The 22,841-nt window shown below is 62.6% G+C and overlaps 1 protein-coding gene across 2 annotated transcripts in view; it reads left to right on the plus strand.

Annotated features, from left to right (window-relative positions):
- Positions 1-2,055: 2,055 nt before the first annotated feature.
- IGFN1 (immunoglobulin like and fibronectin type III domain containing 1) overlaps positions 2,056-22,841 on the plus strand; it is a 30,540-nt gene continuing 9,754 nt past the window's right edge. Inside the window, exons 1-16 of one of the 2 annotated variants that reach the window (XM_089312075.1) lie at positions 2,056-2,094; positions 2,684-2,748; positions 4,766-4,824; positions 5,311-5,430; positions 7,050-7,186; positions 7,953-8,052; positions 9,304-9,348; positions 9,560-9,602; positions 9,875-10,052; positions 11,115-11,228; positions 12,827-12,995; positions 14,383-14,655; positions 15,196-20,565; positions 20,980-21,104; positions 21,663-21,804; positions 22,169-22,468. In XM_089312075.1, the coding sequence (XP_089168201.1) occupies positions 4,818-4,824; positions 5,311-5,430; positions 7,050-7,186; positions 7,953-8,052; positions 9,304-9,348; positions 9,560-9,602; positions 9,875-10,052; positions 11,115-11,228; positions 12,827-12,995; positions 14,383-14,655; positions 15,196-20,565; positions 20,980-21,104; positions 21,663-21,804; positions 22,169-22,468 (7,123 nt within the window). In that variant the 5' untranslated portion in view covers positions 2,056-2,094; positions 2,684-2,748; positions 4,766-4,817. Of the gene's footprint in view, positions 2,095-2,610; positions 2,749-4,765; positions 4,825-5,310; positions 5,431-7,049; positions 7,187-7,952; positions 8,053-9,303; positions 9,349-9,559; positions 9,603-9,874; positions 10,053-11,114; positions 11,229-12,826; positions 12,996-14,382; positions 14,656-15,195; positions 20,566-20,979; positions 21,105-21,662; positions 21,805-22,168; positions 22,469-22,841 lie in introns of those variants that run through there. The other variant, XM_089312074.1, reaches the window with a different exon arrangement.

A 22,841-nucleotide genomic window follows, 5' to 3' on the forward strand; every position in this document is an offset into this window, starting at 1 on the left:
CAGCTTTGTTGCTGGCAGTGTTTTGTGTGTGTGTGTGTGTGTGTGTGTGTGTCTGCAGGTCTTTGCTTAGAACTGTGCTGTCCCCACCCACCTGCCTGGGCCCCAGTGGGGAGACGGAGGACACTGGCCCCTGGAGAACATCTTCAGAGGCTTGTCCAGCTGAGGCAGAACCGCCTCTACCCCAAGGCACGGGGGCAGCGGTAGCCCACGCCTGAACTCAAACTCTCCCATGAGTCTCATGGTATTGCCCTGTTTGTCAAGCCCACAGGGTCCGCAGGATGCTACAGCTGGCCAGGATCTCAAAGATTGTCTGTTCCAACTCACACCACCGGGAGCAAGAAGCCCCTAGGAGGGAGGCCCTTCTGAGACCCGGGCCTCTTGGCACCTGCCACTCCATGCAGTCCCCTCTGCGGGGACAGGAAGCTGTTAATGCAGTGTGGCCATTTCCCTACCCAAAGTCCCTGAGCTCTCTCTGCAGGGCATGGGGAGGCTGAATGATAGACACGAATCCCCTGCCCGGAGCCCTTGTGAGTTGAATGTTTCCCTGAGCCGTGACAGCAGGGACTTGCTATCGGGAGACGCGACACAGAGGCTCTCCCGTGGGGAGAAGTGGGACGTTTCACCGCTGGCTGAAGCCTGTGCACTGGGACGGATCAGTGGGGAAGAGTCAGAACGCTCCATGGCCTGAGGGTAACCGGGAAAGTCCCAGAAGGGACTGGGCCCGGGCTGTCGCCCCCTTTCCTACCAACTGCCAGTCCCGGGAAACACCACCCGTGTGTGGGACAAGCCCTCCACGTGGCTGTAGACTCTCACCTTCCTGCTCATGGCTGGGCAGCCGGGAATGGCTAAATATTACTGGGCGTGACATTTGATCGAGGATAAAGTGTGGCTGAAAAACATTTGACCCATCTCAGTTTCTGGGAGGCATGAAATGTCCGTCTCCTCGCAGGGACAGGGATCCAAGTACGATTCGGGGGCGACAGCAGAGGCGCCCCTGGTGGGAGCTGATGTTACTGCATGAAGGCTGCACCTGTGGCTCTGCGGGCCTCTACGTGATGGCCAGTGGAGGCACCCAGAATGCCGTAGAGCTCTGTACTGAGCCATGGCCGTAGCCCTCCCACCTCCCACCCCAGTGTGGCTCAGAAGGCCTCCTGGAGCCGGGGCCCCACCTTAAGAAAAAGCGCTGGGTGTGTTAGCCTCCCTCCTGGGAGCGAGCCTCCTGCCCCTCACGTCCGCCTTCCTCCTACCCTGCCTCCTCCTGTAGCCAGAATGAGCTTTTGCAAAATGCCAGCCAGACCCTGTTGCCCCTCCAGCTTACACAAACTCGGGAGCAGCAGCCCTGGTGATGGAGATCAAACCTCTCCAGGGCCGTCCACAGCCACCTGCCCCACCTCACCTGCCGCCACTCTCCCCCGCTCTGTGTCACTTCCTTCAGAACCTGCGCGGCCGTTTGTAACCGGAAGGCTGACGTCTCTCTGTCCCGTTAGACTGGACACCGCGTGAGGAGAGGGTCCTGTCACTTGCTTGCCTTTGTATCCCAAGAGCCCAACACAAGGTAGGGTCTCAGCCTGTATGAGGGATTCGTGGAAAATGGAACGAAAAGGTAAGTTTATTTGGATTTAAGAAAAAAATAGAAATCCTTGCATACACAATTTTGCCAAAAATTATGCAAAATGCGTATGATGAAAAAGACTACGCATGCATTTCAAAACTTTTTGCACCAAATAAGCCTGTCTTTCCATTCCGTTTTTGCACAGACCTCATGTTTGTCGAATAAATGACAGACCAGCCTCTGACACCGAGAAACACACAGGGAGGACACAGAAGCGCATGTGCGTGCTTGCACAACAGCCACACACTCACGTGCACACACACGTGCACACACCCGGGCATAAGAGGTCCAGCACCTCCTCTCTCAGCACACACAGAAGCAGCTGCTGCGGGACCAGCAAGGCGCCGACGACCCAGGCAAACACTCGGGCCCCGACCTTGCTCGTCGGTGGTCACCAACCTGGAAGACAGAGAGTGGCACTTCCCAAGGAGCCCAGGTGGCCTTATCTTCGGTGCCTCGACTGTCCTCCCCGCCCTGCGAAGGTCTGTCCCCTGCCACCCTGTCTCCAGTTTCCACCTTCTGTCCACACCCCTCAAACCCCAGCCATCAGCCTACAGGGCTGGGTCACCCCTCTGTCCCGGGCAAGCTCACGCTGTCTGGGAGCCTCCTGGCTGCACCAGTCCCGGGGTGTCCCCTTCCCTGCCACTCTCAGGGGGAGAGCGGCCCCAAAGCAGAGCCCTAGGGATAACGCCCTCCTGCCGGTCTGTGGCCTTTGGGGTGGGATTCTCCAAAGGAGCCCGGCTTCGCGTACCCATGTGACTTACAGGGCCAAGGGGCCCCAGAGACCAGTTTTGTTGAAACAGAAAGCTCTGGGTGATGAAAAACAGACTGCCACGGAACCAATATGTCGGGAGCTTAAAGCTCTGCTGAACGAGGGGTCTCGGGACCCTTGCCCCTGGGACCTCCTCTGAGGCTGGGGCGTTAGCCCTGGGGGGCCCTGCCCTGCCAAGCCTGGGCTGGAGCAGGAGGGAGGCGGGGCGAGTGGGAGGGGCGGAGCCAGGGGAGGCTGCGGTGACCTACATCTGCTGCAGCCTGCCTGGCCACCACCAGTTGATGCAGAGTCTCTGGCAGTGAGCAGCAGCTGGAAACGGACAGGAGGGAGAGGACAGGAGGCAGGAGGCCGGTTGCACACCCAGGTAAGGGGGCACTGCGCACCTGGCCATCCCCCAACCCCCTGGGCCAGGGAGGGTCGCGACAGGGACACTGGCCGGCTCTGTGACGTTCCTGCTCAGGCAGGGGCAGGCGGCGGGTGTGAGATTAACCCCTGGGACCGTCCCCGGCTGGCTGGTCGATGCTGGGGTGCGTGCAGGTCCCCTCTAGACAACTGCAGTTCACGCGGAGAGTCTCGGCGAGTCTCGCGTGGGCGGTTCTGGCCTCACTCCGATTCGCCAGGCACTGCTTGGCTTACAGTGTGAGATGACGATCAGATGAAAAATCTCACTAGCAGTCAACAGAACAGAGCCCTCGGGGCTGGCCCGCGCGGTAACACGGCCAGGGCAGTTGACTTTTTCTGCTCACTCCCTCCCAGTTGAAGTTGGGGGTAGCAGGGGCCTGGATCCGCAGGACGGGGCAGTGGGGAAGCAGGCAGGGTGGGGGAGCCGAGTGTGCTGGAGGGAGGCCAGGGGGCACGGCTGGGGGCCCTGGGTTCAAAGTCTGGTTGGGATAGGCTGAGGGGAGCTACTGTGTGGTGCTGGACAATTAGGGTTCTTCTCTAGTGTGGGAAAGAGGCAGGGGGGAGACAGCACCTTCCTTCCCCAGGCCCTCCCACGGAGACCACGGCCCTCTTGCTTCCGGCCGAACACACGTCTTAGAAACTGGTCATTGACCTTGTCCCACATCTGGCTCGTTCACGGACAGCACCGGGGTTCAGGGGGTGAGCTGGCTTCACGTCAGCCCCTAAGAGTCTCCCTCCACCCAGGGTTCTGCTTCCCTCTACCCGCTCTGCGGGGATCTGTGGTCCGGGGCCGTGGGGAGAAGGGGACTGTGATCTGGAGCGGGTAATTGGCTGACAGCTGGGGCGAGTGATGGCGGGGAAGGCGACGAGGACGATGACTAAGACAGCTCTGCTGAAGTCACACCACTCCAGCCAGGGGAGCGCGGACGGGTGCCAGTGCGCCTATGTCTACCGCATGACGGGCCTCCGCGCACCCCCCCGCCACGGCCAGCGCAGCCCGCCCCCATTGGTGGCTGCCCTGCCACCCCCTCCCTCGTGACCCTTCGGCGCAGCGGCTGCGGTGCCTGTGACCGCTCCAGCACGCGGTTGGCGCATCGTGGCATTCCAGCGCACCGGGGGGCAGCGGCTGGGCTGCGGTGGGGACACCCCGGGGCCAGAAGTGCCAGTGGGTGGGCAGCTGTGAAATGGAAGTGCCAGTCTCAAGGAGGAATCGGATCTGTCCGCAGGAAATAGAGTCCACAAAATGGAGCCGCCTGGCCGCGGGCCAACCGCAGGGGAGGGGGGTTGTGGGAGAATTCTTTCAAGACCCCTTCCCATTCATGGCTCTCATCCATCCCAGAGCCAACCCCTCCCTCCCCTGTGTGGCTCCCCACCGGCCAGAGCAGGTGCATGCTGGGAGAGGCTGGCGACTCCTGTTCACCTGACACATCACTCACTGGCTTCAGAGAGGAGTAGATGGATTTATGGGGAACCCATAGGCCTGGGCCAAGAGGAGCTTCAGGGCTGCCAAGTCGGGGACGGTCCCCTGCAGACCTTGAGATCTGAAAGATTCCAGATTGGCCGAGGGTGGGAGAGGGATGCTGGGCCCCGTGGGAAAACCTCAGTGACAGGAGGAGCCAGGAGACCCAGAGAACTCACATTCCAGAGTCCAAGGGGCAGGCTGTCCAACAGCTGGAAGACCAGGAATGTGTTTGGGAAGGCCACGTGGGCGTCAGGCCTGGGGTCCCACCAAGAAAGGTACCGGCTGGGTAGCATCCTGCCCCCTCCCTGGTCACTGCCAAACTGGTTTTACTGGGGCCAAGGAGTTCAGGAAGCCACTCAGTGCTGTAAGCCAGGGTTGGACAAGGTCTTGGGGACAGCGGCCTTTCCTAGTTCCCACCCCAGACGTCGGCTGATGTGCGTGTGTGTGTGTGCGTGTGCCTGGGCGTACACATGCATGAGTGCACACCTCTCAGAAGCAACCTGCCTTCCATCCCCAGGAGGTCAGTTTCCAGCGTCCACCAGTAGAAGAGCCCAAGAGGAGCCAGAATCATGGCAGGTACGAGGACTGAGCGCCCCGCGCCAGCCCAGCCCCGGCCCTCGCTGCGGCTCCTCCCCGGAGCGGTGAGCAGGGCGGAGTAGAGGTCCGGGGTCTTTGGGAACTCACCCTCCCCTTGCTCTTTTTAATTTGGGCTCTGGGCTTTGATTTGTTTCCCTGAGCAGCAGGTGCACAGTGCCCATGCAGGCCCCTGCTTCCTGGGGAGGAGCCCTTACAGCTCACCCTTCCCCAGCTCTTTCCCAGGGACAGGCTCAAGGTCACCCCTGCCCACTCCCCGGGGCTCCAGTCACAGCACTGTAGGGCCACCACCCAACTCCCACTAGGGCCCTGGGAAGCCCCCTCAGAGGCGGGAGGTCAGAGTGACAACTCAGAAAGTGGGAGAGTGGAGGCCTCCTGTTCCTGGGGCCGTGGGTGGATGCGCCATTCTGCCAAAGGCTGCCCTTGGGGGAAAGGGGAGGCCCATCTTCCTCTCTCTGCCTCCTGCAGGGAAGCCCCCGAAGTTCTCTAGGCCTGGAGTGAGCATCCGGCAGTTGGTGGACGAGATCCCCAAAGGCGGCAGCGTGCCTGATTTTGAGCAGAAGCCTGTGACCTTGGCTCTGCAAGAGGGTGAGACCCCCAGGATAGCTGCCCCGGGGCGGGGGAGGCAAGAGTCCCAGCATGCACTGGGGCAGGGCTCCAGCACCCACCTTCCTGGGCACTGAGTCTCTAAGTCCATTACCACACCAGACAAGAGGGACTGCAAAAAGTTTGTATAAATATGGATATAAAAGGTAAGATTCTTTTGGTTGCCCCAAAACTGGGATCCTGGCATAATGTTCTCATAATATGCATTTTCCATGAGACTCCCTGTGTGCATGGATTTCAAAGTCCTGTCTCCTCCCCCTCCTTGAGGGTGCCTGGGAGAGGACTGGGGAAGGCGTGAAGAGACCCTTGCTGTGCTGATGTGAGGGATGCCTGGGGGCCACAAAGGGGGAGGTGCTAAATTGGGAAGCAGGGAGAGGTTGGGGTACTGCCTACTCCCTTCTTCCCCTCCCTGCCTCTGAGCTACCTGTTAGCACCGCCTCCCAACCCCGGCCTGGGCAACCAAGCCCCAGGCACTCACGGGCTGGGCCCAGGAGAAACTGTCCTAAAAGCAGAGAGAATAAAGGCTGTTGGAGGGGGAGAGGAGTTGGTGTTCTTTCCCCAGCACAGGCCCCGGCCATAAATATTAGTTCCCCACCTCTGGTATGAGAGCGGGCACCCCTCACCTGCCATTCCAGTTACCCATGGCCAAGCATGTCCCATGGGGAATCCCAGAGATAGGCAATGCCCACGTTTCAGGTGTTTTGGTGCTGTTCCAAGTAGCCTGATGCCCTCCCGTGCTGTCTGGCTCCATCCCACTTCGGACACGGGGCAGCCCTGGTTCTGGGTATCCCCGCTGTACGCACTGCCCTCCCATTAGTCACTCATGAGCCTTTCTGGCCATGAGACCCAACTCTGGTTTGTGATCAAGTGGCGGAGAGCAGGGGTGCTGGCAACCCCCACGGCCAGTGCTCCTGCAAGTGGAGAGGCGGAGGCGTGAGAGAAATTCCGAGAACACCTTCAGGTCGCTCTGAGCTGTGTATTTTTCAACTGTTCTGTTCTAGGCGCGGTCCTTGTGCCTTTGTTATAAATTCAACTTATAAACAGGAAATGTGGTACAGGGCTTGGTACTAGGCAGGTGTCCACAGGGGTCTGGGAACACATCCTGGGGGGGGGGGGGGACTGCACTCCATGTGTCTAAATCTGAAACAACATCATTAGCTCGGGAGGGCTTGCGGCCTTCTCGAACCTTCTGTTGCCCTCTGCTGTCCTGTTCCTGTAGGGAGGCGGAGGGGCTCCCTGAGAGTGAGCATGGGACTTGGGGTCTTTCCTGGCGTAGGCGCCCTGTGAGTCAGGACCAGCCCTTCGGGCACCAAGCGGTCATTCCTCTCCCAGGCTGCCATTCCTTGCCTGTCTAGAGAGTAGAAGCAGAACCCACAAACTCTCGGCCCGTCCTCCAGGCCCTGCGGCTGTCACGCGGGGAGCCCGGGCCTCTGCGGCTGTCTTCTGTGTGCCCCAGAAACTGCCGCTTCCTACCTGAGGAGGCCCGTCCTGTGGCCAGCACCCTTCCCGGAGGGTGACACACATCAGATGCACATCTCAGCAGAACACAGCCTCAGCACTCTGCCAACTTCCGGTTCCCTGCCGGCCTCTTCCTGCTGCAGGGAAAAATGCCGTCTTCCGGGCGGTGGTCTGCGGGGAGCCCAGACCCAGGGTGCGCTGGCAGAGCTCCAGAGGAGACCTCAGCAGCTCCAGCAAGTACCAGATCTTGGGCGCCGGCAGCAGGGAGCACGTGCTACAGGTAGGGAGCCCACAGAGGAGGAAGAAACGTAGCAGGTGGACAGCGAACCCACTCGGGTGTCCCTGGGCTCTCAGAGACACCTCCCTGTGGGTTCCCGGAGTGTGTGTGTGTGGTGGGGAGAGGGCAGCTCAGCCTTGGGCCCAAAAAGCTTCAGCTTCCGAGCCAGACATCTGCGGTACGATATCACGCCCCCTCGTGGCTTTGGAAAGCCCCTCACCTCGGTCTCCCTGTCTGTAAGGTGGGGCGATGGGCAGCCTCTACTTGGAGTCACTGCTGGGAGGATCCTAGGGTTACGGGGCGTGTCTAGTCTTGGTTGATCTTGGTAATGTTACAGATGCCAGTCAGGGAGCACCTGCTGTGTGCTGGGTCCTGGGCTAACCCTCTACGGCCATCATAGATTTCACCCTGATCACCCGTGCCTTTTTGAGGCGTGATGAATCCCATCTTACAAGGGAGGAAACACAAGTTCAGAGAGCTTGGGTAACGTGCCCAGGGCCTCGTGGCTGCTTTCTCAGGACAGAGACAGTTTGTAGGCTCCAATGCATCTGACCCCACAAAGTGAGCTCTGACACCCCGCTTTGCCTCTGCCGGCAAGGAGCTGGTCCATCACTCTCAGCCCTGAGCCCGTGTGTGTTGGGGGCTCGTGAGCTCCCCGAGGATTAAGACCGGCTCTGATTCATGTTTAGACCAACACAAAGCCTTGGCTGGCAAAAGGAGGGCAGGGGGGTGCTGCTGGCCCTGACCCCTGCCCTTGGCTTCTCTGCAGATCAACAAGCTGACGGGCGAGGACACGGACCTGTACCGCTGCATCGCGGTGAACGTGTACGGAGAGGCCACGTGCTCAGCCAGACTTACCGTTATTGAAGGTGGGCCTGTGCCCTGAGCCGGCCTCCTCAGGGCACCTGCCTCGGCTTTCTCCAGAGAGCTCTGGGGCTGGGGGGGCCGGGGAGCCTGGACCACAGAGGCTGGGCTGCCCTCCAAAGACCCACCTGGGCAGCCTCCCCAGGCTGGAGGCTCTGAATGAGGCTTCCTCTCTCTCCGGGATCTGCACACTGGTTTCTAGTCCAGGGTCTGCGGCTGACTCGTGCAAGGGGCTTCAGTTTCCTCTCTGGGCCTCGGTGTACAAAGGATGTCAGTGCAGGCCTGTGTGGGAGGGGCCAACAGGTAACACCAAGGCCGAGTGCCCCTGCAGACACATTCTGCCAGGTTTGCATGGTGTTTGGAAGTTGCAAATTCACCCACAGCCTGTAGTGGGCAGCTTGCGAGGAAGCATTTGCAGTCTCCCCATTGCAGTACTTGCACTCGGTTTGCCTATAAGTAGCACAAACCCTACAAGAGCGTCCTCAGAAGTGAAGCTCTTTAATGACGTCATACCACGAGAGGTCTCAGGCTGGAATCTGGGGCCCACGCTCGGCCAGGCTCTCATCAGAGAGGGGAGGCTTTTCGTCTCTCTGCTCTGCCATCGTTAGCCATTGCTTTATTACCTCTTGGGCACAGGATGGCGGCTGCAGACCCCAACCTCAAAGCAGGAAGAAGGGGAAAGAGTGGCCCCGGGTCTGTCTGCCCCTCTTCCCCAGAAACTCCTTGGGGTTTTTGTTGCTGTCTCACGGGGCAAGGTGGTGTCGCGTGGTCACTGCTAGTTGCAAGGGAAGCTGGGAAGGCAAGCCGTTAGCTTTTCCATCCTCTCCAGTAGAAGCAGGTGATGAGAAGGCTCTGAATGGCGCAGGATCAGCCAAGCAGCAGTGGCCAACAGATTCGGCAATGCTGGGCCCCTGTGCTGAAACAGAGGCCCGCAGCGGGAGTGGGCAGCTGTCCCTCTAGACGAGGCCCCGTTTGTTGTGGCCGCCAGAGCCACTTCAGTCCCTGCGGACATGTGCACAAGCGAGAGGCCTTCCTGCAGGACATGAGACTCAGCTTGGCTCCCAAGGTTGTGCTAGGGCCCTGGGGTATCAAAGCCTCTGATGGCCAGACCCCCACCCCCATCCCTGTTGCCTTAGAGGACAGTGAGGCGGTGGGTGCTCGGGGACCCAGTGGGTTTCTCAAGAAGACCATCAATGTGTCTGCTCTCTCCTTGCCTGTCCATGTCGGCTTTTTCCCCTCCTCCCTGGATGGTCCAGTTGGCTTTCGGAAGAACCGGAAGAGGCAGACGGAACCCCAGGAGGGTAGGTGAATTTGTCTGAGACCTCCTGGGGCCTTGGGGGGCTGGGCTGCTCCTCGTCTGACCTTCCCCTCGCTCACCTGGTGGGTCATCGCCGGCCCGCGGGAGAGCCCCTTTCAGAAGCTCGGTCGCCAGTCCCGGGCCCAGCAGAAAGCCCTGGGTCAGCCGTAGGCATCCCACCCAGGGTGGGCGCCTCATTCCTGCTCCTTTTCTAGATCTCAAGAAGGAACTGATGGACTTCCGGAAGATGTTGAAGAGGTGGGTGTGGCCCTGTCGTCGGGAGGTTACGGGGGGCGCTCCCCTGGCACCGGCCCCTGGCCACTTCCCTGGCACAGGCAGGGAGCAAGGCTGTGGGCAGCAGAGGGGAGGGTGGGAGGCCTGGGCTGGGAGCTGTGGATCCCGCTCTGCCCCCTGGGAGCGCCGAGACATCCGGCCAGAAATCCCAAGTCCAAGGTACTCGGAGCAGTTTCTCCCGGCAGCTTCCCAGAACCGCTCAGTGACCAAAGCCCTGGGGATCCTCTGCTCCCCAGGACCCCGACTCCAGCCCCCAAGAAGAAGGTCGACCTGGAGCAGGTGTGGCAGCTGCTGATGACGGCAGACAGGAAGGACTACGAGCAGATCTGCGTGCGGTACGGCATCGTCGACTTCCGCGGCATGCTGCGCAAGCTGCAGGTGATGAAGAAGGAGCAGGAAGACAAGATGGCGCAGGTAGCCCGCCCGCCCGCCCGCCCGCCCCGCACCCTGGAGCCGGGCCTCGGACGTGGGGTTAGGCTTGCAGGCAGGCCTCCGCACGGACCAGGCACTGGCCCGCCCCCACGTGGGGCTAAGGACTCAGGCTGCCAAGCTGCCTCCTGGCTTTGCAACTTGGTTCTGCTGCTTGCTAAACCCTGGGCTTTGGAGAAGTCAGGGCCTCTGTGCCTTGGTTTCCCTCTGCCATCCAATGGGGACTGTAGACGTACCCACCCGGTGGGGCCATGCAGAAGACGAGCGAGAGCATGCACTTGATGTGCTTGGTCTAGTGCCTGGCTGACCAGCGCCGAGGCGAGACAGGGAGCACCTGTCCCTGCCAAGGCGTCAGGGGGAGGGCATTCCACGGCCGCCTTAGCACTCTGATACCCGTGCTTCCTTCTAGGAGGTTCCTTCCTGCATCTAACTCAACTAGAGGACGAGTCAGGTTTCCTTCTGGAAATGGCATGCAGTTTTCACTGTGCTGAAAGTCATGTTGGGTGACCTGGGTGGTTCCTCCAACCTCCCACCGAGACCAGGAGGTGCTCAGCTGATGTTTACTAGAAGGGAGCTGTCTGTGCTCTCAGGGCGCCCGGCCCCCTTCGTGGGTGCCTTCCAGAGCTGACGACTCAGCCTGGCGCATTTCCTTCCCTCGGGGCCTCAGTCTCCCCTGTGCAAAGGGCAAACCCTTGCTGCACAGGGATGAGGGAGGCTGCAGTCCAGGCCTCTGCAGAGAGAGCGCCGCTCCGCTTTTTTTTTTTTTTTTTTAATTTGAATTGCAGCAGAGAGACTCCATCCACTGTTTCATTCCTCAAACACCCATAATGGCTGGGGCTAGGCCAGGCCAAAGTTAGGCACCAGGGACTCAATCCAGGGTCTCCCATGTGGGTGGCAGGGACCTAACGACTTGAGCCAGCACCTGCTACCTCCCAGAGTCTGCTGCATTAGCAGGATGCTGGAGCCAGGAGCGGGGTGCAGGCTCTCCAACACGGGGCACGGGCATCTTAATCACCAGGCTAAACCCTGCTCCTGTCTGCCTCTTAGTACGTCAACGTCATCTCCAACCTGAGACACATCAGAGTCACCAAGGATGGGGTCGCCACCTTTGATCTGGAGATGGAGCTCAAGGATATTGAGAGCAAGATTTACCTGTATAAGGTGAGGTGTAGGTTCTGGGGAGGGGGCGTGGCTGGAGGCTGCGGGTCCTGGGAGGACCTGGGTCTTGTGAATCCCTCTGTGGAAACAACCAGTGAGCCCCTCATCCCATGGAGTTCCCGCTTGACTGCGTCCGACCCTGGCATTGAGCGTCCACCGGGACCTCGCTCTTCTCATTGAGTAACTGGCTCTCCCGCTGGGCCCGGGACTCCGAAATGGTGGCCAATGTCAGGGCAGTCCTGAGGCTGTGCACCTGTGCCACCTGGACTCCAAGGGGAAATTGACTGTCAACAGGCAGGGTGTGGTGGGAGGCCCGGCTCGACCCGGCTTCCTCACTTACAACGAGCTGAGTGAGCCCAGACAAGACCCAGTCTTCTCCCTTGTGAAATGGGGATGAAGGCAGACCCGTCTCACTGTGGGTGCTGCGACACTGAGTGCACGTGGGCAGCCGCCCGTCCCCTCTGCCCCTCGCGTCTCCATCCACTCTGTTGCCAGGAAACTGCCCACGGACAGGGCGAGTTATAAACAAGAAAGGCCCATCTTGGCTCATGTGCGGGCCCAAGGTTGAGGACCCATGATGGTGTGGCCCTCCTCCTGGCGAAGTCCAAACGGGACACCAGGCCGGGGACAGGGTGCGGGCGAGAGACCTGGGCAAACTGGCTTTCATAGCAGCCCCACTCTTGGGGTAACCCCTTGGCTGTGAATCCACGCATCACAAGGGCGGACTGACCCATGCTTGGGGCAGAGCCCTAATCCCCTCTTAGAGGCCCACCTGGGCCCACCTCTCGATAGCTCCTGACGGGAATTCAATTTGAACCCGCGTCTCAGACAACCACATCCACAGCCTGGCGCGTCACTGCTCCGTCCCCTGCCTGGTGTGCTCTGGCAGCCACGTAAGGAATCCCGTCCCGCAGACCCAGCCCGTGTGGGATCCTGGCTCTCCCGGCCCCTCTCCCCCACCACCCCAGCTCTGTCTTTCTAACATAAATCACTTTACTTATGATGTTCATGAATGTTCTGTCTCCTCCATCGAGGGCGGGAATCCTCATCTGCTGTATACGCAGATGTGTCCCAAGCCCCTAAAACAGCCTGGCACCCGGTGGGCACCTGCTAGGTGTCGGCCCTGGTTACTGTATAGCAAGTTGCAAGTCTTTCTAGGGTTTGATTGAAGTGTGTGTGTGTAAGGATTGCTGGGTTCTGCAGAGCCTTAGGGAGATCTCACAGTGTCCCTGGAAATCTCCCCTTGGTAACTGAACAAGCTGCGGCCCTGGGCCACTGGTCCCGGCCCCTGCCGCCCCTGCCACCCTCGCTGGGGCAGTGCCTCTTCCCCCAGCCGGCTCAGGTGTCTGCAGAACACCTGCAGATTTTCACACAAGTGCCCGCTGTTCCCAGCCAGTTCCCACCCACCTCACAATCACTGCTCCCACGCGCACCAGGCCCGGCTCCTCCCAGACCCCTGTCCACATAAGGGTTTGCAGCACTGTGTCTGCTGCCTGGGCAGTGGGCGAGAACCGCTGGGCCTAGCCACAGTGCGGCTGGGGCAGGAGGCTCTGGGAAAGTACGGCGTCCCAAGCTGCCCCCTCCTCCTCTCCCGGCCTCAGGATGGCGAGATGGTGCCATACGGCTTCGACAACCAGACCAGGCATTGTCTGCGGCGGCTGGGGAGGCGTTACCACTTCCAGATCCAGGACCTGCGGCCCGAGGACGCCGGCATCTACCAGGTCCGGGTGGAGGACGCCGTGGTCTTCTCCACAGAGCTGCAGGCCAGCGGTGAGTGGGCGAGGAGCTGGGAGTGGGGTCCTCCTCCTGGCAAAGTCCAGGAGGCAGGAGGCGTCGGGGCAGGGGGCTGGGGGCGAGTGGGACGTGGTCGCCATTGCGAGGACAGCTAGGGAGAGGATGGCCCAAGGTCGTTGTGTTCTCAGTGCAGCCTCCCCACAGGCCACGCCCCCACCTGCGGGCCTTCTGCAGCCACTGGTCAGTTGAGAGCAGGTGCATACTCACCCAGAGCCTGCAGCTCATGACTTCCGGTGTACCTCCTCATCTTGTGCTGCCCCTAGCGAGACCCCCACCCTGGTACAGGCCTCTTCCTTCCCTGCCTCCTGAGCCCCCTCCCCATCCAACTCTGTGCCACACCCAGCAGTGCCTGCGTCCACACCACGCCGATGCCCCTGGGGAGGAAGCTTCGGGTAACCCCACCAGGAACAGAACAAGGTCAGGCCGGGGGCACCCAGACGGGGCTTGGAGAAACCTGAAAACCTGGGGGCAGGGCAGAGGAACCTGTGCCTTGGAATTGGGCGGTGGGGGGCCTGGGTGTGAGTCCTGGCTGAGTCACCCCTTAGCTGCCAAGGCTGCAGCAAGTCACTTTACTTTCCAAAAAATTATCATTTCATTTATTTAAGAGGCAGAGAAAGGAGAGGAGGGGGAGACAGAGAGAGAGGAGAGAGAGAGAGGAGCTCTTCCACCCACTGGTTCACTCCCCAAATGCCCACAAGAACAAAGCTGGGCCAAAGCTGAACCCAGGAGCCAGGGGCCAGGTACTCAATCCAGGTCCCCAAGTAGGTGGCAGGGACCCAAGCATGTGAGCTGTCACTGTGGCCTCCCAGGGTGAGCTTTAGTCAGAGTCAGGGGCCCGACAGGGGATAGGATCCCGGCACGTGGCTATGGGATGTGGGCATCTGAACACGGGGCTGTACATGCGCCCCTCATTTCCCCGTGTCGGCCTGGAAAGGGAATGAGTCACACCTCCCTTGGAGAGGGGGCGGGGATAGAGCAGAGCACTGGGTGTCGGCTTCCCCCACAGCCACCCCCCACCTGTGGGAGAGAGCCTCACCTGTCCACCCGGAATCAGACGCAGCAAGTGCAGGGGAAGCCAGACTTTATTAACGGTCCTCAAAGATCAGGTATCTGAGCAGCAGTTCAAGGAGCAGTTTATAACCTAGCAGGCCCCTCCCCCAGGTCCTCATTGGCTGAGCCCCGCAGGGTGTACCAAAATTGCCCTCCTCGTCACAGCCTGATTATAACTGCCTGGTTAAGGCAGTGACTGGTCCGAGGTGTCGCAGGGTGTTTGTGGCTGAGCCGGCCTGAGCCCCGCCCCCCTGCACCAAGTCCTGCTGTGTCACACCCGGAGGCTAACGGTCCTGCCCCTGCTTCCCGGCAGCCATCCCGCCGCGGGTGGTGGTCCCACTGGCCGACGTCCACGTTGAGGAGCAGGGAGACGCAGTCTTCGAGTGCACATTCTCCAGCCCCTGCCCGGACATCACCTGGCACTTCCAGCACCGGCCTCTGCGGCCCAGTGACAGACACGAGGTGTTTGTGTCGCCCGACGGGCTGACCCATCGGCTGCTGGTGAGAGGGGTTCGGCTCTCAGACAGGGGCCTCTATTCGCTCGGCATCGGGCTCCACGCCTCCAGCGCCAGGCTGGTGGTTGAAGGTGAGTGGCTCCCCTCCCCGCCCACCCCCAAGACAAGCCCCCAGGGCGGGAGGAAGGCGAGGCAGCCGCTCTCCCTATCTGGGGGAGAACAGGGAAGGTTCTTAGGGCTGTGCTTCGAGGTGGCATCTTCACCCAGCCCGGCGGGGGCACAGATCCGAGATGGCCTGGGCCAGTGGCCTGGGTCCAGTGGGAATGGACTGTTGCACCCTCATGACGCCTGGGAGTAGGTTCAAGGACATCCCAAGGGACTATAAATCGGTCACATGTAGGGCAGGTGGCAGAGCAAGTCCCTTAAAGAGCACGTAGCTCTCATGGCAGTTTGCTAAGCAAACGACTTTAGCCTAGGCATTCATGTGTCAGAATCCCCACGAGCCACCTTGAGCTGGCACGGCTGTGGCTGCAGGACTGGCCAAGGCAGTGCCGGGATTGACCCACGGACCTGCCCAGAGGGCCGCGGTGAGAGTCAGCAGGGGCTTTGGCCTGATTTCACGGGCGTTTCCATCTTTCCCCTCGTCCCTCCGTGTGGCACTGACCTCGCAGAAGCCGGGAAGGATAAAGGCCTTGACACTGACCAGCAGCCGCCCAGGCCGGGCGCACACGCCGCGGAAGCCGCAGACTCCGAGAGCCTCGGTGCCCAGGCAGGGAAAGGCAGAGCGCAGGGCCCCATGGCCGGCTCAGACACAGGTGGCCTTGGCCAGCAGGGCTCCTCCTTAGTGGGCAATGAGGGGACAGCTAAGTCGGCCTGGGGCTCTGGGCAGGAGACAGGGGGCTTTCTAGCAGGGGTGAGTGACAGAGTGCCTGCTCCCGGGAAAGATCAGCTCCTCAGAGAGGGGGGCGGGGCTGCCAGGCTTGCAGGGAGGTCTGGTCCACAGGCGGGGGCAGGGGGCCCAGCATCAGGGCTGGGGGCTGCAGAGAGAGGACAGCAAGACGGTGGCAGTGATGGTGACAGGAATGGACACTGGGGGCCAGCAGGGGCCTGGGAGGCTGGAGGCTGGAGCAGCAGCAAGGAAGGCGGGGGGCACAGAGCAGACCGTGGGGGTCAGCTGGATGGGCTCGGCCAGGGACAGCTCGGGGATGCTCACCTGGGACCCCGGGGCACAGGAAAGAGGGCACTGCAGGGCGCCCAGTCTGGTCCTGCAGGATCTTGGCCCGGAGAGGAGGGGATGGAGGCTTCTCAGGGCAATGGCCTGAACGAGGTGGAGGGAGGGGGTGGTCTGGGCAGAGAGACAGGGAGAGGAGCAGCAGGAGCAGGGTGGGGCGGCAGGGCTGGCCTGGGGCAAGCTGGAGAGGGCATTGGAGGAGGAGGGCCCGGCACCCTGGGGTCCACTGGAGGAGAAGGTTCTGGCTCCATGACAGGCACCGGCCCAGAGTCCTGGGGCGCTCCGGGAGGTGGCGGTGCTGACCATGGTGGAGCCAGTGGCTTCTGGGGGTCAGAGGGCTATCCAGGACAGCCATGGGGAGGTGAGGACACCCAAGAACCAGCAATGTCCAGTGGCAGAAAATTTCTCCTGGGGGCTGGGGGTTCTGCAGCCAACGGCGAGGGTCTCGTGCAGGGGGCAGGTGGGCGAGGGCTGGGGGACTCTGTCGCTGGGGGAAAGGCCTCCAACACCTCCCTGTCTTCCCAGGGCTGGGCAGTGGGTGAGAGAGGAGTAGGAGGTTCCGCGGGCCCAGGGTCTGAGGGCAAGGGGGCTGCTTCTAATCAGGGCCCAGGCTCAGGTGGCCCTGGGGCTCTGAGGGCAGGGGGCGGAATGGGCGATGGGGCTGGGGCCAGGCTCCTTGGTGCGCAGGCCTCCGCAGCTGGAGCTGGCCCCTGGGGTAACACCAGATCCCCCGAGGTACCTGCTCAGGCTGGGGCTGGCTCCAAGAGCCAGTGGGCTTCCGGCTCTGGCACTGTGTGGGATGATGGGGTGGCATCTAAGAGGCCAGGGTCTCTAGGAGCTGTGGACAGCACAGCTTATGGACAAGGGCCCAGGGGTCTGGGGCCTGGGAGGGCAGGGCCAGGGGGTGATGCTATCTTGGGCCAGGGCTCAGGGGGCCCCAGAGGAATGGGAACAGCAGAGGAGACAGGGGACAGGAATGGCTGGGGGGGAGTTGAGGGAGTTGGAGCAGGGGGTGAGGGCAGCTACAGGGGAGGCCCAGGTGTAGGAGGAGTTGGAGCAGGGGGTGAAGGTAGCTACGGGGGAGGCCCAGGTGGTGCTGGGGGAGTTGGAACAGGGGGTGAGGGAGGCTACAGGGGAGGCCCAGGTGTAGGGGGAGTTGGAGCAGGGGGTGAGGGTGGCTACAAAGGAGGCCCAGGTGCAGGGGGAGTTGGAACAGGGGGTGAGGGTGGCTACATGGGAGGCCCAGGTGTAGGGGGAGTTGGAGCAGGGGGTGAGGGCGGCTACAGGGGAGGCCCAGGTGTAGCTGGGGGAGTAGGAGCAGGGGGTGAGGGCGACTACAGGGGAGGCCCAGGTGTAGGGGGAGTTGGAGCAGGGGGTGAGGGCAGCTACAGGGGAGGCCCAGGTGTAGGGGGAGTTGGAGCCGGGGGTGAGGGCGGCTACAGGGGAGGCCCAGGTGTAACTGGGGGAGTGGGAGCAGGGGGTGAGGGCGGCTACAGGGGAGGCCCAGGTGTAGGGGGAGTTGGAGCAGGGGGTGAGGGTGGCTACAGGGGAGGCCCAGGTGTAGGGGGCGTGGGAGCAGGGGGTGAGGGCGGCTACAGGGGAGGCCCAGGTGTAGCTGGGGGAGTTGGAGCAGGGGGTGAGGGCGGCTACAGGGGAGGCCCAGGTGTAGGGGGAGTGGGAGCAGGGGGTGAGGGTGGCTACAAGGGAGGCCCAGGTGTAGGGGGAGTGGGAGCAGGGGGTGAAGGCGGCTACAGGGGAGGCCCAGGTGTAGCTGGGGGAGTTGGAGCAGGGGGTGAAGGCAGATACAGAGGAGGCCCAGGTGTAGGGGGAGTGGGAGCCGGGGGTGAGGGTGGCTACAGGGGAGGCCCAGGTGTAGGGGGAAAGGGAGCCGGGGGTGAGGGCGACTACAGGGGAGGCCCAGGTGTAGCTGGGGGAGTTGGAGCAGGGGGTGAGGGTGGCTACAGGGGAGGCCCAGGTGTAGGGGGAGTGGGAGCTGGGGGTGAGGGTGGCTACAGGGGAGGCCCAGGTGTAGGGGGAGTGGGAGCCGGGGGTGAAGGCGGCTACAAGGGAGGCCCAGGTCTAGGGGGAGTGGGTGCAGGGGATGAGGGCGGCTACAGAGGAGGCCCAGGTGTAGGGGGAGTTGGAGCCGGGGGTGAAGGCAGCTACAGGGGAGGCCCAGGTGTAGGGGGAGTTGGAGCCGGGGGTGAGGGTGACTACAGGGGAGGCCCAGGTGTAGCTGGGGGAGTTGGAGCAGGGGGTGAGGGTGGCTACAGGGGAGGCCCAGGTGTAGGGGGAGTTGGAGCCGGCGGTGAGGGTGGCTACAGGGGAGGCTCAGGTGTAGGGGGAGTGGGAGCCGGGGGTGAGGGCGGCTACAGGGGAGGCTCAGGTGTAGGGGGAATTGGAGCAGGGGGTGAGGGCGGCTACAGAGGAGGCTCAGGTGTAGGGGGAGTTGGAGCAGGAGGTGAGGGTGACTACAAGGGAGGCCCAGGTGTAGCTGGGGGAGTGGTAGCAGGGGGTGAGGGTGGCTACAGGGGAGGCCCAGGTGTAGGGGGAGTTGGAGCAGGGGGTGAGGGCAGTTACAGGGGAGGCCCAGGTGTAGGGGGAATTGGAGCAGGGGGTGAGGGAGGCTACAGGGGAGGCCCAGGTGTAACTGGGGGAGTTGGAGGAGGGGGTGAGGGCGGCTACAGGGGAGGCCCAGGTGTAGGGGGAGTTGGAGCTGGGGGTGAGGGCAGTTACAGGGGAGGCCCAGGTGTAGGGGGAGTTGGAGCAGGGGGTGAGGGTGGCTACAGGGGAGGCCCAGGTGTAGCTGGGGGAGTTGGAGCAGGGGGTGAGGGAGGCTACAGAGGAGGCCCAGGTGTAGGGGGCGTGGGAGCAGGGGGTGAGGGCGGCTACAAGGGAGGCCCAGGTGTAGGGGGAGTTGGAGCAGGGGGTGAAGGCAGCTACAGGGGAGGCCCAGGTGTAGGGGGAGTTGGAGCAGGGGGTGAGGGCGGCTACAGAGGAGGCCCAGGTGTAGGGGGCGTGGGAGCACGGGGTAAGGGCGGCTACAAGGGAGGCCCAGGTGTAGGTGGAGTTGGAGCAGGGGGTGAGGGCGGCTACTGGGGAGGCCCAGGAGTAGGGGGAGTTGGAGCCGGGGGTGAGGGTGGCTACAGAGGAGGCCCAGGTGTAGCTGGGGGAGTTGGAGCAGGGGGTGAGGGCGGATACAAGGGAGGCCCAGGTGGTGCTGGGGGAGTTGGGGCAGGGGGTGAGGGCGGATACAAGGGAGGCCCAGGTGGTGCTGGGGGAGTGGGAGCCGGGGGTGAGGGAGGCTACAGAGGAGGCCCAGGTGTAGGGGGAGTGGGAGCAGGGGGTGAGGGAGGCTACAGAGGAGGCCCAGGTGTAGCTGGAGGAACAGGGCTGGTAAATGGGGCAGGACCTGGGACGGGCTCTGGGCTAGCTGGAATGTTGGGTGCTGCAGATGGCACAGCACGCAGGCACGGCTCTGGGGGCCCAGGGGCGCTGGAGGCTCAGGGAGGCTCCCAGACTCTTGCAGATGGGTGGGGCTCCAAGAATGGTCCTGGGGGCTATGGAGCCTCTGGGAGCCCCGAGGCCTGGGGGGCTGCTGGCTCCAAGGGACAAGCAGGTGTCCAGGCACGACCTGATGGTTCTGGGATGCCGGGGGCTCCCGGGGAGGAGGGCAGGTCAGCAGGCCACGCCGGGGGCATGGGGGCTTCTGGGTTTCTTGGTGGTCAGGGGGCAGTGGAAGATGGGAGCTGGGCAGGGCCAGCTGCTCAGGCATCTGGACACGAGGGGGCATTCGGGAAAACAGGCCCAGGGATGACTGACGGGGTCAGAGCTGCTGGCCAGGGGGCAGTGGCACCTCTAGGGGCCGGGGACTCTCGGCTGGGAGATGGCAGGATGGGAGCAGGCTCCTGGGGCTCAGCAGGGCCAGGCCAGAGTGCAGACGGCAGCTTGGCGGCGGGAGGAAGGGGCAAGCCAACGGCAGGGCCTACAGGTGGGCGAGGGGCCCCAGGCTGGGAAGACCAGGGCTTTGGCCACGGCGACGTGGGTGCTGGGGACCAACTGTCAGGCTCCAGGGCTTCCCATTCCCTCCAGGAGAAAGAAGCCACTTCCAATGGGCCTCACGAAGGGCCAGGGGGCTCTCAGGGCACGGAGGGTACAGCAGGCCCAGGGGTGGCCGGCAGACGTCGAGGCTCACGGCTGCTGGATAGCAGGGGATCAGGCCCTGGGAAGGGCAAGTCTGGTCGCACAGGGGGCTCAGGTGTCCTGGACGAGGGGGATGGCCTGTCCCCGAGACCGGGGGAGGCAGGGGCTGGGGGAGCCTGGAGTGGCTTAGATGGTTCACAAGGCTCTGCAGACCCATCAGGCAGGACTCGAGGTCTGGGCTCTCAGCCAGGCAAGGGGCAGAGAGGCAGGGGGTCCCCTGGGAGGCAGGGGTCTCTGGAGGCTGCAGATGGCAGGGCCCAAGGCCTGGATGAGGGGCAGGGAGCTGAAGAGTCTGGCAGGTTAGACAGCAGGCCTGGAGCATGGATAAACTGGTCTAAAGCTCAGGCGGGGGCTGAAGTTGGGGTACCAAAGAGAAGGGGTGCAGAGGAGCCCAGAGGCAAGGGCCAGCCACCTAGCGGGGAGCCCAGAGGGTACCTGGAGGAGTCTCTGAGTGAAGATCACAGCCAGGAGTCCCCGAGGCACCTTGGCAACAGGAGAGGCGGCAAAGGCGACAGCTCAGACACCCACGGTGCACCCAGGGATGTCAGCCGCAGCCCCAGGTCCAGAGACAAGGCTGGTGCTGGCCACTTCTCCGCGGAGGCCCAAGGTAGGTGTCAGCGGGGCTGGTGCCAGGGGACGGGTTTCCTTGTGTACTGGGATGCTGGGCTTGGGCCCCAGGCTGCCTGCAGTCCTAGGGGCTTGTCTCTGCTAGTGCCCCCCCACCCAGGGATTTTCTCCAGGCTGCAGGTGGCTCCCAGATGTCCAGCCTTGCAACCCTACATGCAAAGTCCCAGAGTTGTTGGCCTAACTCTCAGGGTTACCCGGACCTCCCACCTGTGTGACCCTTCACTGACCTTACACCCCAGATCTCCTGCGCCAGCCCAGGAGGAAATGGGAGACACGGCCTTGCTGGCCTCAGCTGGGCCTGGTTGACAGCCCCGGGGTGGCCTCTCAGTGCCCAGTGCAGGCCCTGGCCTGGGCAGCTGGGCCCTGGGGACTCTCTCTGTCTCTGTCTCTCTAGGCCGCCTGGGCCACTTCTCCCGAGGCTTGGCTGACGTGGAGGTGCAGCAGGGGGAAGCTGCCACACTTTCCTGTACCCTCACCAGGGACCTGGGGCCTGGCACCTGGCTTAAGGATGGCATCAAGGTACCATCACCGTCCACCTTCTCTTTACCAGGGAGGGGACAGGGCCAGACCAGGGAAGCGGTGCGGCTGGATCCCGCCGGTAGGAAGTTAAACAGCCAAGAATGTGCAGTGCATTTAAGACAGAATCAGTCTCGTTCCCGTCCCAAATGCCTCCCCTACACGCTCACCCACCAAACTCCACCCATCCTCCGAGGCCTTGGGATGCCAAGCAGATGGGATCTCTGGTCGCTGGGCAGCCGCGCCCTGCTCCGTGGCAGCTGTCGGGTCAGGAGGGTTCTAGCACGGTCCCCAGAGCTCTGATGTTGGCATCAGCCAGCTCTGTCTTCAGATCCCAGTGCTGCTGCTACGGATACGCGAGCTCACCTATAAAACGAGACTAATAATAGAGCCTATTTTACAAGGTTGCTGTGACGGTTAAAGGAGCCACCAAGCAAGGGATCTTGTGCCCATGCCTGGCGTCCGGGGAGTGTTCAGGCCCTGCGGCTGCAGTAAAGAGCCCAGGTCACCTGCAGGGCAGGGGTGGGAGTGACCGGTTCCTGCTGTGGCCCCTGTCTCCAGCTCACTGGCCAGGATGGAGTCATCTTGGAGCAAGACGGCCTCACGCACAGACTCCTCATTGACCGCGTGCAGGGGACCCACGCTGGGAAGTACATGTTTGTAGCCGGTGACCAGCAGAGTGAAGCCACCCTGACCGTCCGGGGTGAGGCCCAGCACCACCCTTCCCTGACCCACAATCTGCACCAAGCAGTCGTCTCCTCTTCCCCACACTGAGTCTGGGCTGTAGCCAGTGGCTCACCCACCCTGCATTGGGGAAGATCCTGAAACAGTCAACCCACACCTCCCTATTCGAGCATCTTCTCTCTGCCCTTGTTGGGAAGTCCTTGGTGAGGTCTAACCCTGGTGCCTCCTGCTGCTGAGGTCCTGTACCCTCGTTAGTGCTCAGGTGCTCGGGAGCTGGGGTAGGGGGCTCTGTACCTTCCCTGGACCCTCTCTCTGCTCCCCTGGAGCCCCTGGCCCTGATTGTCACTGACCTCCTTGTCCCCCCACCCCCGTTTCCTCTCCAGATCCCCCCACCATTGCTCCAGATGTGATGGAGAAGCTGAGGGAGCCCCTGGTGGTCAAGGCCGGGAAGCCGGTGACCATGAAGGTCCCTTTCCAGAGCCGCCTCCCCGTGCAGGCGGAATGGAGGAAGGACGGGGCCGAGGTGGGGGGCAGCGGCCGCAAGGGCGCCCAGGTGGCCCTGGGGGACGACTACACGCGCCTGTGCCTCCCGAGCGCGAGCAGGAAGGACGCCGGCCAGTACAGCGTGACGCTGCGGAGCCACGGAGGCTGCGCGCAGGCCCAGCTCAGCCTGCAAGTCCTAGGTGCAGCCCCAGCCCATCCCCGAGACGAGGCTTGGTGGGCCGGGGCTGGGGGCAGGGCCCGGGGTGGCCTCTGCCGGCTTGGACCCTCACCTGCACGCTGTACAGAAGCCCACCCGCCCCTACCTGCCCTGTGTCCCCTGCATAGATGAAGTAAGAGGCATCTGGGGTGAACGAAGTGCTGGAGCCCTGCGGAGTGTGGGGGTTGGGGGCTGGTCCCGCTGCTCGGAGCACTAAGGGATGCAGCAAGATTTGACCGCCTGTGTCCCAGGCGTTAAGCAGCTGTGGGCTCCGGCTGGTGGGTCCACAGCACATCCCTGGGGGGTGGGGGTGTCTCAGGAGCCATGGCCTCCCCCCAACCCCGGCAGGGTTCGGG

Source organism: Oryctolagus cuniculus, chromosome 13, assembly GCF_051225735.1.
Source record: "Oryctolagus cuniculus isolate XC-2025 breed Fujian yellow rabbit chromosome 13, ASM5122573v1, whole genome shotgun sequence".
NCBI lineage: Eukaryota > Metazoa > Chordata > Mammalia > Lagomorpha > Leporidae > Oryctolagus > Oryctolagus cuniculus.